The following is a 14,403-nucleotide window of genomic DNA, read 5'->3' on the forward strand; positions in this document are numbered from 1 at the left end:
ATTCCACCCCTGGAACTAAACTAAATGAACCTAACCCATCTTCCACAGGACAGTCTTTCTTTCAACTGTTTGAAAAAAGCTAGCAAGTCTGCCTTATTAGCTTTTATTCTCTCTGGCTCTGGCCTGCCGTGAATGTTCCACGGAGGCGGCCTGCTCTGGTTTTGGATCAATTCAACATTTTCTCAGTATCTAAGTGCAAATAGATTTTCATTTATTCATGGCTTTGAAGACTTCATCAAACGAGATGATCTTCCTTAAAATAAATGTCTAGCTTTGCAATGAAATGTAAAGAGAACGCAAGTTCATTCTATGTTAATTATTCTTTTCTTGCTAAACATGAGCTGTTCCCAGTATATCAGAAGTAGATTGCTAAATCTTTTGACCCAAAGCAAACTGTGAAAAAAATCTAACCAAGCACCCAAAGAGATCCAAGACTCAAGGTCCACTAAAGCAAGTATAAATGACTCTACAGCTCATAATCTTATCAACTCTCAGGGGAATCTAATTCTCACCATTACCAAATTCAATGACCACGAAGGTAATATGAAATATCAATGTGAGAAAGCTTCGTTTGCCACTCTTCATCCCACTGATTCCACATTCCACTACCAGGTCTGCAAAATCAGGGTCTGAGGCTGGGGTCTAGGTATCTGCCATCCTGAGTGGTTTGAGAATGGGGAGTAGGAAGTACAACTGTGTCCCTGAGGAGAAAGCAAGCGGGCACAGCCGCAGTCTGCGATGCCTTGTGGGAGTGCTGAGCCTTTACGGTTTCCTGTGCTCCAGTTGTCCTGGTAACCTGAGGCCGCCCTATTTGTGTTGGCATCATAAGGCCAAGAGCGGAAGCAAAGCTGGAGCACCAGGAAGATTTGCAGGAAAAAAAAAATGTGGGTAATGCAGCAGTTATGCCACAGGAGGGTCAAGCCTAGGGCATAAAAATTACCTGTTTGGGGAGGGCCTGAGGGTACTGTTTTGTAAAAATTTCATTTTCAGATTCCACTTCCAGCATTTCTGAGTCTGTAGGTCTAGGATGAAGCAGGAACCTGCAATTTTAACAGGCTACCTCTTACCAAGTAAGACAAAGACCGCACTTTTGAAAATCCAGGCTAAGCAAACAAATCAATAACCCAGGAGAAAAAGTATAACCATCTATCAGTTTCAGAAAGGTGACATTCTAGAACAATAGTTCTCAACAAGGGGCACGAGTGGGGACATATTGCCCTCCAGGGCACATCTGGCAATGTCTGGAGATATTTTGGGTTGTCAAAATTGAAAAGGTTCCTCTGAAGTCTAGGGGGTAGAGGCCAGGGAGGCTGCTAAACATCCTCCGTGCACAGAACAGCTCCCCCGACCTACCACCCAACAAAAGACTATCCAGCTCACAATGTTAGTGCCATGGTTGAGAGGGTATTCTGTCCCTCAATTCCCCAACCCACAGAAATCAATGCTACACACACAGTGCTAGGTCACAGTACAGATACTTACAAGAGATCGCCAGGAGGAAAAATGAGACCCCCAAAATAATTTTCTTTAAAAAGAGTAAACGTTATTAAAGATATGGATATGGAGATGAGAATAGACAATAAAGGGAGGTAGGTACAACAACGGTGAGCAGAAAAGGGAAGCAGGAAAGGATGAGGCACTGGGTGACAACAGAGGGAAATGAACGCTGCCCGCTCGGCGGCGGATGCAGCCTATTCCCCTGCAGAAGGCAGGTAAGGAGATGCTAACCTTGCTAAAACTAACACACGCAGGAAGAAAAGAAAAACAAAATGGAAAGACCACCAGATAAAGGAACTGTGAAGAAGAATCTTTAGGATTTGTCAGTCACAGATCTGGAATGAAAAGATGTTAGAGAAACTTCTGCAAAAGAATGCCAAAGACTCTTCATCAGACTTTCTAGCTGTCGTCACCCCCGAGGAAGATGGGTCCAGGACATGTTCCTTGGTTTCACTGAGCGGAGACAGTGAAAGGGAAGGGGAGCTGGAGACACATGAGCACACCCAAGGGGAGAGGGCAGAGCGGTGCCCAAAGACAATGGAGGAGTAAGGCTCAACGAGAAGGGGGAGAGTTGTTTGTGAGAACGGAGAGAAGCGGGGAGGGATTTGGCAGCCGCCGTGAGGGCAGGCACTTTAGGGACTCTTTCTCTTAGGGAAAGAGAAAAAGGTACTAAATGAGAAATTTTTAGTTTTGCTTTGAGTTATGGGAGATAAAACCTTCATCTTCTACCCCTTCTAAGGAAATTTCAATAAAAACGGACAGTCCCATCAGGACTCTGGGGGTTGGGTTTGTGTTTTCTCTCAGTTGTGACAACACATAAGACTGGCCTCCAAACAGGTCAAGAGTCCAGTTATGTATATTTTTACTGTGTCTGGGGTGACTATAAGTTTTTTTGGAACAGCCAAAAGACAGCCATGTGACAAGGTACAAAGTCCCAGAGTTTTTAGAGTTGGCTAACACAAGAGTCACTCATCTCATCTGGCTACTTAAATTTAAATTAATTAAAATTAAATAAGCCCTGGCTGGTGTGGCTCAGTGGATTGAGTGCTGGCCTGTGAATCAAAGGGTTGCCGGTTTGATTCCCAGTCAGGGCACATGCCTGGGTTGCAGACCAGGTCCCCAGTAGGGGGAACTCGAGAAGCAACTACACATTGATGTTTCTTTCCCTCTTTCTCCCTCCCTTCCCCTCTCTAAAAATAAATAAAATCTTTTAAAAAATTGAATTCAATTAAATTAGAATTCTGTTTCTTAATCACACTAGCCATTATTTATAGGGCTCAATACCCACAAGTGTCTGGTGTCTAATGATTAGGACAGATAGAGAACATTCCATCATTGCAGAAAGTTCTATTGGACAGTTCTGGGGGGGGGGGGGAAGAGCTTAGAAAAATAAGCTAACAGAAAACAAATCCTTTTCAAATCTTTGAAGAGATGTCACACTGAAAAAGTAGATCTCTTCCATACTGTTTCAAAAAGCAAAACTAAGGGAAAATATGAGATGTTACAGCAAGACAGATTTCAGCTTAACAACTGTCTAATAACCAAAGCTATAGAACAGTAAAATTGGCAACCTCCACTGTAAGAGGAAGTAACCCATTCCTCCACAGAGACAGTCGAGCAAAACCGACTGGATCATCTTTCAGAGGTAACTAGATGTCTTCTGCCTATCTATAAGGGGCAGTTTTGAGTCTATAATTTTAAGAAAAGAGCAATTTACAAACGAGATACAAGTGAGTTTCATCAATGGAATTTTAAAAGTCACTACTACAGTAAGTAGATTGTGGAGCAGGCAGGAAAAATAAAAGCAAATAGATAGGTAGGGAATTTACTCAAAATTCGGGGGGTTAGTTATTGGTGGTAGGTAGTAAAGGCCCTCATGAATGCAATAATTTGTATGCAGAAAAGATGCAGAAAATATGGCAAGAATGGTTCCAGTGGCACTGATATGCAGTAGGAAAACCTCAACATGGATTATTAATGGAAACCGGACTATAGTTGAAATTAGTACTACAGCCATAGAATCTTTTATATTCTTTGCCAGAGAGAATGTTGGGCCGTTTGGGTATAGCAACTGCATGCTCTTGAAACTCTGGCCCCTCCATTCCATCTACTTGCCATTCACCACAGCCTTTTAAGTCTCTCTCAGCTCCTGAAATTCAGCCTCTTTCATGAGGTCTCTTCATCTTCATAGGAATGACTCTCCTCTCATCCTTCTCCCATCTGAACCCGGAATGCCAAACTTCTATCCTAGCTATAAATGTACCCATCCTTATCTTCTACTCCCAAATGTATTTGGCCTAATTATAATGTAATGTAGTAAATACAAATTCATATTCATATAGGCTTATGGTTCTATTATCTGTGCATTTTAGTCTGTGCTTGTGTATACAGGAGAACATTCACGCACTCACACGTGAAAACACTACTGTGGGTAAGCATTTAGGAACCTGACACTAAGATTATGAAATTCACTATACAGTGCCTAGTAAAATTAAGCTAGTCCAACACAAGCTTAAGTGGTCACTCAATGGACTTTACAATAATGGCCGTGTCATGCTTCTGGACGCAGAATGTGGGAAGAAGAGACTAAGTAGATATGAACTTGAAAAGTTTTTTTCTTGTAGGAAAAATAATGAAAACATAAGCATCTTTTGCTATGTCTAGAGGAAGAATGTTTAATCCCAAAGAGACAGTTGGAAGCTTTGGTGAAAGCAAGCACAATAGAACTCACAAACAGTCCAGAATAAGAAAAAGTTGATAGAAAAGGAAAGAAGACAGAAGTGGATCATGTAGAATAAATAAAGCATAACCTTTATAAAATCTGAGATCTTCCCAAAGAGAAAGGAGAAAAAAAAAGATTTCAACAAGAGAGTGTTAGAGATGGGAAAGAGCCAGCAAAATCTGTGAGCTTAAAAAAAAAAAAAAAATCAATGAAGAAGCAGTGGTGTATGTTGGCAAAGAGAAGTGTAGAGTTGAGGGGAGGGAGAATTTATAGTAGAGGAAGTTGGTGTGAAGTTTTCCTCTAGAGATGCCCAGCAGAGCAAAGAAGGAATGAAGGCAAAGGCCACTGGGAATAAGGCAGGGCTGGAGCTGAAACAGCACAGGAGAAAGCAACTGGGTCCAAAGTAGTAATTTTTTTTTTAATTAACTGACCCAGATTTTCTTGTTTGGGGCCAAAGGCAACTGTGGGGTTTAAGGATCTTTAAAATAAATTATAAAGATCCTAATCCTTGTAATTGCCGTTGGCCCAAGATAATATAAATTATAAAGATCATAAGAGAATTAGAGTGAGTTTCTGAGACAAGTAGCAAATACCATTTTAGAGTTGATTTTAGAAGAGAAATTGGACTTATAAATTGCTATATTGTAGAAATACTATCATGAATAAAACAGCTTTCACTTTCTCTCTTTCTGAGTCACAGCGTAAATACAGAAACTTTGCAGATACATACAAATCCACAGAAGATAGTAAGTAACCTAACGTATATGGTAAAACTGTTACTGTCTTTGTATACTGTGGCCCAATGCCTCCATCCCCCAAAAAATGTTTTACTTGGTTCAGTATACATAGAGCAGGTTAAAGGGCTGCACAGAAAAAAAAAAATTAAGCTTAAAAATAAAGACCATAATATGAGGAAGAGGGAGACTAGAAGTGCTAGGCTACTGACAGAGAAAGCGGAGACATTAACAGCACTCAATTCAGTCAAATCAGTGATGGAAAAATGGAGGCAAGACAAAAGAGAAGACAACGCCGTATAACTAATCTTGGTAGCCTCACTTTGGATTTTAAATCAAACACTGAATCAGATTTTTCTATTTTTCTTTTTAAAAATTCAAAGGAATTAAACCATTAGATAAATGTGGTCATGCAATTTTAAATGACTATAAAAATTAGTAAATCAAAGTCTCGTTTTTTGACAGATTGAATGGAAGGCAGTAATGCCAGACACAGATAACCTTGCCTTTGAGCCACTTCTGCTCAGAGACCGAATCTGAATTCCTCATACCGGTATTCAAAGCCTTTGATCACCTTGCCACAACTGTACCCAAATAACCCTAGCCCCTCTGCTCCCTGCTCTTGACTCTCCCAGTGCACAGGCGTCTGGACTGAGCTTATCTCGAGGGGTTGGCCATCCCCACTTTCCTGCCTGCCATGCACGACTCCTTCCACCTCCAGGCTCCGGCTGGCCGAGGCCTGCACTGGCGAGGGGCCGTCTCGCAGGCTGCCAGTCGCAGGTGTGCTATCTCCAGAGCCCCGCAACCCTCCCTCCCCTTCTGGGCCTCCCGGGCTCGGACCCCCGTTTTGTTCGGGCCCCTTGCCCTCCCCACGCGAAGGCCTTCTCCCTGTTCCACGATGTTTCCCAGGGCCTCGCTCCTGCCTCCTACATTCAGGTCTGCATTGGGCCTCTATTAGAACTTTCCCACCTGGGGTGAAACCAGGACCTGGACCGGCCCGCTCAGTCTCTTCACCCCTGACTCTCTCGGGGGTTTTCACCACCCTCCCGGTGCTCCCCCCAGCGCGCCCGACTACCCCTCTGGAGCTCCGGTCCTCCAAATCCCCCCTCGGCCGCAGCCAATCCCTCCTATCCGGCCAAGGCGGTGGGGGTCAGCGGTGACTCACCGGAGGGCGGGCCGGCGGCTGGGGGCCGGAATGCGCTCACTTCCTCGCCGCGCGCACCTGCCCGGCGCTGCTGGAGCGCTGCCCGGCCGGGCCTCCGGCGGATGTTTTCTGTCCCCGCGCGGGCGGCGCGTGCCAACCGCCCCTGCGCCAAACGATGCGGCCCCCGCAACTGGCATCTCCAAGGCCCCAGGAATCATGAGGTTGAGCCCTAACCACTGACACTCCACCACACACACACTCTGAACCTTGGCCTCCAGCCCCCAAAAGCTACATAGATGCGCGCGCGCACACCAACGGGCATGCAGGTGGGTTCTACCAATACCTCCCCGCCGCTCCACAACTTCTGGGAGACGGAGTTTGGCTCAGCCCCGACCTTTCTTCTCAGGAGACCCCTGCTCCTACTTCATCATCATTACAGACAGCTCTCCTGTCCCCGTTACCTCACACCGATCCCAGTCTCCAGTGGGCCCCCGTTGCCTTCCGGCAGCACCACCAACCACCTTCACGCTCTCTAGCTCCCCACTCTTGTCCAGACTTCGGGGTGCCAGGTTGCGGGAGCAGAAGGTGGCCTTATGGTCCAGACTTCGAGGGTGCCAGCCTGTGTCCCCCATGCCGAAATGCATCTGCAGAGCTGCTGACCACGGACACGGCTCCTGAGCCCTCGTGGTAGGCAGGCCTTCCAGCCCACCTGCTCCAGCCCAGAGCAGTGCAAGACATGCCTCCCCCACGTCAGCCTACATCAGGGAACCCCGCTTCAGCTGTGATTGTTTGCTATCTCTTGGCACACACGGACCTGACTAGAATGAGTGTGTGGCAGTCTGTACCTCATTCCACTTGAGCGGTCTCCTTGGAAGAGAACGGATAGGGAGTTTGAGGTGGACTGATGAGTTGTTTCTGAAGAGTGAAGAGGTGAGGGGTAGGGTGGCACTACAAGTCAGCCCTCTGAGTAGTTGTACCCCATCTGCTGGATGGCATGGAGTGGGAGTCTTGGAGGAAGTGGGTTTTTAAAAAATCCTTACCCGAGGATATTTTTTTTCATTGCTTTTGAGAGAGGAAAGGGGAGGGGGAAGGGGCAGGGAGAGATGAGAGAGAAACATCAATTGGTTGCCTTCTTGTATGTGCCCTGACTCAGGATCAAACCCACAACCTGGGTACCTCATCTATGCCCTGATGGGCACTGAACCCGCGAACTTCTGGTCTGCAGAATGACTCTCCACCCAACTGAGCCACACTGGCCAGGGCTTGGAGAAAATGGGACTGGAGACCTAGAAGGAAAAATAAAGTGCATGCCAAAGTGATTGGCCCTGTAGGTAGGAGGGGACTACCTGGAACAGGGGCACTCCTGGAATGTGGGAAAATGAAAGAAACCCAGTTTAGCCTGGGGCCATGAGTGCCAGAGGTGGCCAGCATTCGGGAGATCCGAAAGGGGAACTTACGCGCTTACAAGAGTGAGGATGGGAAGACATGGATCAAAACCCACAAGAGAAAGCAGGAGTCCTAAAGCAAGCTGGCAGGGTGATAAGAAAATTCCTCTTCCCAGGGTAGAAGTGAGGGTACTGGCTTCGTGAAAGTAGTTTGATCAGCAACAGTTTTCTCAAACCAAACATTTAGAATTTCAAGGATACAAGGGCCAAAATCAAAATGTTCCTGGATTCCCAATGCTCCCCGAAACCGAATAGCTTTTGAAGGAGGTGGTAGGGATGACATGGAGCATTAAGTGTGAAAGGGATAGACGTCTAAACCAGGGGCTAACAGAAGCTCAGTGTCGTTAAAAGGAATGTCTACCCATTCTGTCTCTTGAGCTCTGGCACTAACCACAGTACCTGCTATTTTCTAAGGGCAATGTGTTAGGGACAGATGACATGCGTTATCTCATTCAATCCTCTTAACAACCCTGAGTATTACTATCCCAACTTATTGATAAGCAAACAGGTTCAGAGAGAGAAACTTGCCCAAAGTCACACAGTTCCTAAGGATCTGATGCAACGTCTGCTCTTAATCACCCATCTTGGGGTTCCCCCAGAACCTGCAGGAAACCCAAGAGGACGTCAAAGCATAAATTCCTAAATCCTCCTTCCATAATGTACAGGAAAGTGGGGTGCCTCTGGGAAACTGGAGTAACTCATACCGTTAGAGATATTCCTCTTTAAAAGAACCATCCTAGATACAGGGAGATTGTGTATCCGCTCTGTGTTTGGGTGATGAACAATGGCGAGTCCCTCCCTGGGTGACTGTGGAAAAGACATCCCACCCATCTCAGGGGCAGCCATGTCTCTAAAATACTGCAGGGAGACCCTGCCCTATGGTGGGAGAGAAACATTCTCCACTCCAGGTGCCTGTTCGCTCTCCTGGAGCCTCTGGCTGTCGCACCCTACAGCAGCTCCTCGGTTTGGCTGGGGCACAGGATTAGCCATCCCCAGGAAATGCCTCCCTCCGGTCCAGGCAAGGATCCCAGCATATCCACCCCTGGAGAGAGGCTGTGCGGTGTTGTGGGATGGGGGGAGGGCGGGGAGGTGGAATGCTTCCTCCTCTCCAGGTCAGAGAAGAGATCTGGGGACCACCTGGGGGCCCTCACCCCTCCCACCTCCTGGCTGGGGAAGTGCCCAGTCCAGTGCCCCTTCCATGGCCACCTCCCTCCCCCTAGCTGTGCAGGAGCATGAATCAGCTCTCACAGCTTGTTAAAGTTGGACCTCTTGTTTTCATGCCCTCACCCCAGGAAACAGAGTTACAGCTTTTCCAGCTCTACTCAGCAGGGGGCCAGGGTCCTCACTTTATAAACATCTCCAAGCCTGTGAGAGCAGAGGGCAGGAGATGGTGTGAGGCAGGCGCCCAGGGGAAAAGACAGAAACTTAGACTCAAGGAGAGAACAAAGAAAAGCCAAGGAGACAAGACCAGAGTAGCGTGACCAGAAGCCAAGGAGGGTCCGCAAGGGCTGTGCTACAGGAATGGCCCTAAGAATGCTCTGGGCTGGACAGACTAAGGGGATCCTGAGAGGCTGGGGGCTCATCTGCTTGGTGATATCTCTGCTCCTCCAGCACCCAGGAGTCCACAGCAAATGCTACTTCCAAGCTCAAGGTAAAGCTGGGTGAGGCATTAGGAAGGTGCAAGGAGCACAGGGCATCCCCTGGGAGGAGGGGGGCTTAAAGGTGATCCTGGGTGAGGAATGCCCAGACTCCCTCCAGCTCAGAAACAGGAGAGACTAAGTGTGGGGGGAGTGTGCACGGAACTCTCTCCTACTCCAGGGTGGTTCCGTCTGCCGCCACCACTCCCCTGCACATTAACATTTCCTGTTCTTCCCTAGCCCCCTGCCACTATGAAGGAAAGTATTTTACCCTGGGTGAGTCTTGGCTCCGCAAGGACTGTTTCCATTGCACCTGTCTGCATCCTGTCGGTGTGGGCTGCTGTGACACGTGAGTGACCAAAAACGGCCAGAGAATGAGAGATGGTGGCCAAGGCGTGACTAGATTGCTGTCATGTTAGAATGAACAAAGTAAGAATAGCACAGCAGTATGAGGCTGGCCGAACCTGAAGGAAGCAGTAAGAGTGTGAGAGAGCCAGCTTCAGGCTACAAAGTGAGGTAGGGGCGGATGTAGAGGAAAAAATACTCTGCTATGAAACAGAAAAAATCCATCTATGGTAGGTGAGAATTTAGCTAGGGGGCCAAGAGGGCACTAAGGGGAGACAGGGGAGGAACGCTGGAAGAGAGGGACTGTGGGGAGGGAATAAAGGTAGCCCTTCACTGTGCTGACTCCTTCCCCACCCTTTGGTTCCCCAGGTCCCAGCATCCCATCGACTTCCCCGCTGAGTGTGAGGTACGACAGGAGGCAGGAACCTGCCAGTTCTCCCTGGTGCAAAAATCTGACCCTCGGCTGCCCTGCAAAGGGGGAGGGCCTGACCCAGAGTGGGGCTCAGCTAACACCCCTGTTCCTGGGGCTCCTGCTCCCCACTCCAGCTAAACCGAACTGATCCCCCTTCTGCTGACTGCCACTGCTGCTGCCACTTCCAGGGAAACCACTAGCAGCTGCCAATTTATTCTGAATAAATAAATTAATGCTACAGCTGGAAGCCTGCTTCTCATTGTCCATGCCATTGGGCCCCAGGTGGAAAAACATTGGGCCCTAGTAGGGTCCAGGTGTTGAGTCCTCAGTAGCCTGAAGAAAGTAAAAGTAGTGCTGCGGTGAGCCAGTTTCAGATGGTTATGGTGCTGGTGCTGGGGCCTGGGGCTGCATACGAGGCCAGGGTCGGGCTTGTAGGCAGCACCTTGATGGGGAGGTCCCAGCTGAAGGTGTCTACAGGGACTTGCTCAGGCCCCGTCCAGGTGACAGGCTCGGGCTGTTCCATAGGCGGTAGGAGCACCAAACCTGGTTCTCTGGATGTTACGAATTCAAAATGCAGTCGCCACTTTAGGGACACTGAGGGGGGGGAAAAAAGACAGGCAGAAGCATTAGAAGCCAGAATTAAAGCCTGACAGGATGTGTTTAGCAAATGAGCAGAAACCTGTATTTGGGAAGAGGCAGATAAGTCTCAGGACTGGGAACTAGGATCAAGGGTTTCTCTGGAGAAATCTAGTGCATTAAGCAGAAAAGTGACAGTAAGAATGGCAGTGTCAAGAACATAATAACCCAAGTGTGAGACAGTCAGGACTTATAATAGCCTGAGATAAAGGTGCGGGGGAATCAGAGATCAGTGAATCACAGGGTCCCAGTGGGAAGGGGTAGGGAAGGAAATCTGCAAAGCTGTTTAAGGAGTTTAAGAACCAGTCCATCTATGAAACAGGTTGAAGATCTGAGAAAGTCTTGAGGGTCAGAGGCTGGATGTGGGTATGTCTGCGTGTTAGGAATCAGGATCGATTACACTCTACCTAAGTACAGTGTTTTACTCCTCCCCCAGCCCCACCCCCACCCACCACCACCAGTAGTTGTCAAAGTCTTACCGATGGCTGTGCAGAAGCCTGGGGTGGAGCTGAGAGGGATGGGGAGGGAGAAGCTGGTTCTGGTTGTATGTAGGCAGGACTCCTGGTGTCGGGCATGAGTCACATGGGACACAGAGGGGGCACCCCCTGCCCCTCGGCGCCGCTGGTACTCAGGCTGTACACGCTCCTCGGTCTGTAAGCTTACTGAAAACTGGGAGCAAGAAAAGTGTGTGCTAGCAGGCATTGGGAAGCGCTGACTCTAAGTGAGAAGGCAGCCCAACCTCAACCTGCTTTACCAAAGAACGAGACTGAGTAACCCCACTATCCAATTCTACATACCATCCCTCATTATGCAGGCCCTTCTGCCACCCTGGCCCTTCCGGCCCAACATCCCAAGAGCCCCCTCCCTGCTCACCTGCAAACAAGCAACAGTTCCTTCCCCTAAGTTTAAGGTCCCCACCACGTCCTCGCCAAGTCTATATACAGATTTGAAGATGCCGAATGTCCCAACTTTTCCTCGGCCATCACTGATATTGTATAGATCTGGGGAAAATGAGATACTGTAAACCTAGCGTCCACACTGAAGAATGTCTAGGGCTGGGAGCCAGGGTCTAAAAGGTGGGGCTTTTCTTTATATTCTGGGGTGAGATATCAGTGGATCCTCAGAAGTATGTGGCACTTAAGAGAACCTGCCTCTGAGAAAGGAATACTGTGACAAGAGGATGGAGTGGGACAATTCTGAAAGGATTCTCACGGAGGCTGCGGCAGGATGTGGCGGCCATGAGGCGCTCCCCAGCCAGCTCAGCTAGCCACGAATCCTTCTTCCCGCCTTCATCCTCCTCTAGGAATGGACTGGATGGGGCTACAGCCTCATCCTGGGGAAACCGGACATCCTGAAGTCCTAGGGAGAGAATAAGTAGAGAAGCAGTGTTGGGAAGGAACAGAGATATGAGATTAGGTTTTAGACTCCAGCCTGAGAAGGCTGAAGGTAAGGGAAGCCATGGCTGACATATACATCTCAACCTATCTCCAGAACCCTCCCCTCCACAGCTCCCTTGCACCTTCACTAAGATCAGGAAGCTTCCCTCTAGCCCCCTCTCACAGGGTCTCTGAAGATCATTTTTGCTTTGGCGAGACTCTTCCCTAGCCCTTCCCTCCAGAAACCCTTACTTACCAGTCAGCACAAGAACCCTCAGAGGGACCCTGAGTAAAGTGATGGGTGAGTTGACACGCTGGCAGCCAATGGTCAGTTTGTAGACATACTTGACTGACTGACCTCGAAAGGAGGGTGGTCCCTCTATGGGCAGCACTTCACTGTAGGAGTCTGGTTGGGAAGTGGTAGTCAGGGCCGCCAGAGGCAGCCAGGGAAGGCCTCCCTCCAGGAATATTACAAGGGTGGGAGATAGTCACTCACATGATTTGGACTCCCCAGGGTCTAGCCTCAGGTCACAGAATAGGATTTTTGGTGGCGTGGAAAGGATACACTGACCCCTCTCACCTAAAAATGATAAAGACTGCAGTTTAATGACCCCGTTATCCAGCCCTAGAAGAGAGTAGCACAGCAAGTGGGGGCAGTGAGCCCTGATGACAAACGCAGCCTACAGTAAATTACCCCTCTTTTCTTGTGAAATAGCAACAGTCTTACAACCCCAATGCAACAGTTACATTCTCTCATATCCCCAGGTCACAGGGACTATAATGACCCACCAAACAATGTAAAAGTTTCACCATTCCGTCACAGTATTCCATTCCCACCAAAGGCAAATGTCCCATCTCTAACCTCGGTGTGGTAGAAAGACAGTCTGGCTCTCAGGCTGAACATCTGGCTGATTGGAGTCTGGGGGAGGCAGTGCTACTCGGGTCTCACTGGCATGAAACTGGCAGTGGATTTGGGCACTGGCCCAGGCCAGAGCCTCGCTATGGAAGGAAGATGGCATCAGAGGAGAGTCCCTGACCTCATCAGTGCTCTTCCAAACTCCCTACCACGTGTCTAGAAGCCAACATGTTAGGTGGCTGTCTCAAGGATGGAGAAATCCAGAACCCCACCCCCCCAACACACGCGCGCACACACACACACACACACACACACACCACACAAATCATTATCACCAGAGGGAAAAAGGGCAGGGGAAGGTAGGAAAGGGTAAACGGGGGATAAATGGTGACAGAAGGAGACTTGATGTTGGGTAGTGAACATACACAATGCAATATACAGATGATCTAGTACAGTGTTGTACACTTGAAACCTCTATGATTTAATTAACCAATGCCATCCCAATAAATTCAATAAAAAGAGATGGTTAAACTAAGATAAGTATACTGTGGGTAAAAAGGGAAATGGGGGAGGAGGGAGGAAAGGAGCCTGTACGGTTAACAGATGTCAACCACATCTGTTAAACAGCCCTTTCCTACAATGACAACACAATGAGCAGGAAGGTGGTGGGTGTAGCTACAGGACAACTTGAGCTCTGGCTTAGCACTACAGGTACCAGGCTTCCTCCCCGAAGGACCACCTTCTTTAGAACCAGCATTCCCACCTGGATGCAGAAGTGGCCGTGGGGGGCAGAGGGTTGGTGACAGTCACCACACACTCCAGCGCCTCCCCCGCCAGAAACACAGGACCTCGGCTCAGCTCTGCTACCACTTCAATCATGGCAGCTCTGGAACTCGACCTAGAAGAAAACAAAGAGGGTCAGAAGTCAGTACCATGGCAGGGAAGGGTGTCTGCGTGGAGCCTGGGGGTGTGGACCAAAAAGACCGGCGGTCCGCACCACGGTGTCAGAGAGAAGCGCCAGGATCTGGGGGCAGGGGGGCGTATGGGAGGTTCGGTGTGGGGCCCAGCTGGCTCAAACCTGCCTAGGGGAGGGCGTCGCTCTGGGTCCCAGACTCCCGCTCTTCTCAGTGCCGATTAGTCCCCTACACCCCTGAACCCCCAGTCCGGCCTCTGCCCCCACATACCCTCGAGGTTCCACGTCCCAGACCAAGGCCACGGACACCAGTCACCTCCCGTCCCTAGCCCGCGAACTTCGCAGGGTGGAGCCTGGTGGTCCCGGCACACCTAGGTCCTCACCTGTCCGCCCCCGCCGGACTTGGCCCAGAGCTCGGTGGCCTCCGCAGCAGAGGCGGGACTTCCCTTCAATCCCCTCCCCTGACGAAGCCCCTTCCGGCCGGAAGCGCCCGGCTGGCCAGACCGGAAGGGGCTAGAATCCTGCCGCCTAGGGTCACCTTCCCACGGCCTGGCACCGGGGCGCGGGCGCTGCCCCAGACACCGGCCTGCGGGACCCGGCGCCCAACCCTGGGGGACCTGGTGCCGCAGCCGGGGGACGCGGCTGAGGCTGCCGCGAGCGCCCAGGCCGGTCCCGGGGGCGGTGCC

At 49.5% G+C, this 14,403-nt stretch overlaps 2 protein-coding genes across 3 annotated transcripts; one reads left to right on the forward strand and one right to left on the reverse strand.

The window, feature by feature from the left end:
• Positions 1–9,063: 9,063 nt before the first annotated feature.
• Positions 9,064–10,074, forward strand: MSMP (microseminoprotein, prostate associated). Its single transcript, XM_054584681.1, has 3 exons — positions 9,064–9,193; positions 9,420–9,528; positions 9,894–10,074. Exons 1-3 carry the CDS (start codon positions 9,064–9,066, stop codon positions 10,072–10,074), a joined length of 420 nt encoding a protein of 139 aa, XP_054440656.1.
• On the reverse strand, positions 9,514–14,385 carry RGP1 (RGP1 homolog, RAB6A GEF complex partner 1). 2 transcript variants are annotated; one of them, XM_054584675.1, is made up of 9 exons: positions 14,101–14,385; positions 13,568–13,702; positions 12,811–12,947; positions 12,445–12,528; positions 12,205–12,354; positions 11,785–11,931; positions 11,446–11,573; positions 11,052–11,241; positions 9,514–10,530 (listed from the first exon to the last, which is right to left on the reverse strand). In XM_054584675.1, exons 2-9 carry the CDS (start codon positions 13,681–13,683, stop codon positions 10,307–10,309), a joined length of 1,176 nt encoding a protein of 391 aa, XP_054440650.1. In that variant the 5' UTR covers positions 13,684–13,702; positions 14,101–14,385; the 3' UTR covers positions 9,514–10,306. The 2 variants fall into 2 exon arrangements, with proteins under 2 accessions (XP_054440650.1, XP_054440651.1); XM_054584676.1 differs by lacking the exon at positions 14,101–14,385 and adding an exon at positions 13,989–14,065.
• Positions 14,386–14,403: the final 18 nt, after the last annotated feature.

The sequence above is a fragment of the Pteronotus mesoamericanus genome, unplaced genomic scaffold (assembly GCF_021234165.1).
Source record: "Pteronotus mesoamericanus isolate MK-2021 breed Mesoamerican mustached bat unplaced genomic scaffold, CSHL_Meso_final contig_78, whole genome shotgun sequence".
Classification (NCBI taxonomy): domain Eukaryota; kingdom Metazoa; phylum Chordata; class Mammalia; order Chiroptera; family Mormoopidae; genus Pteronotus; species Pteronotus mesoamericanus.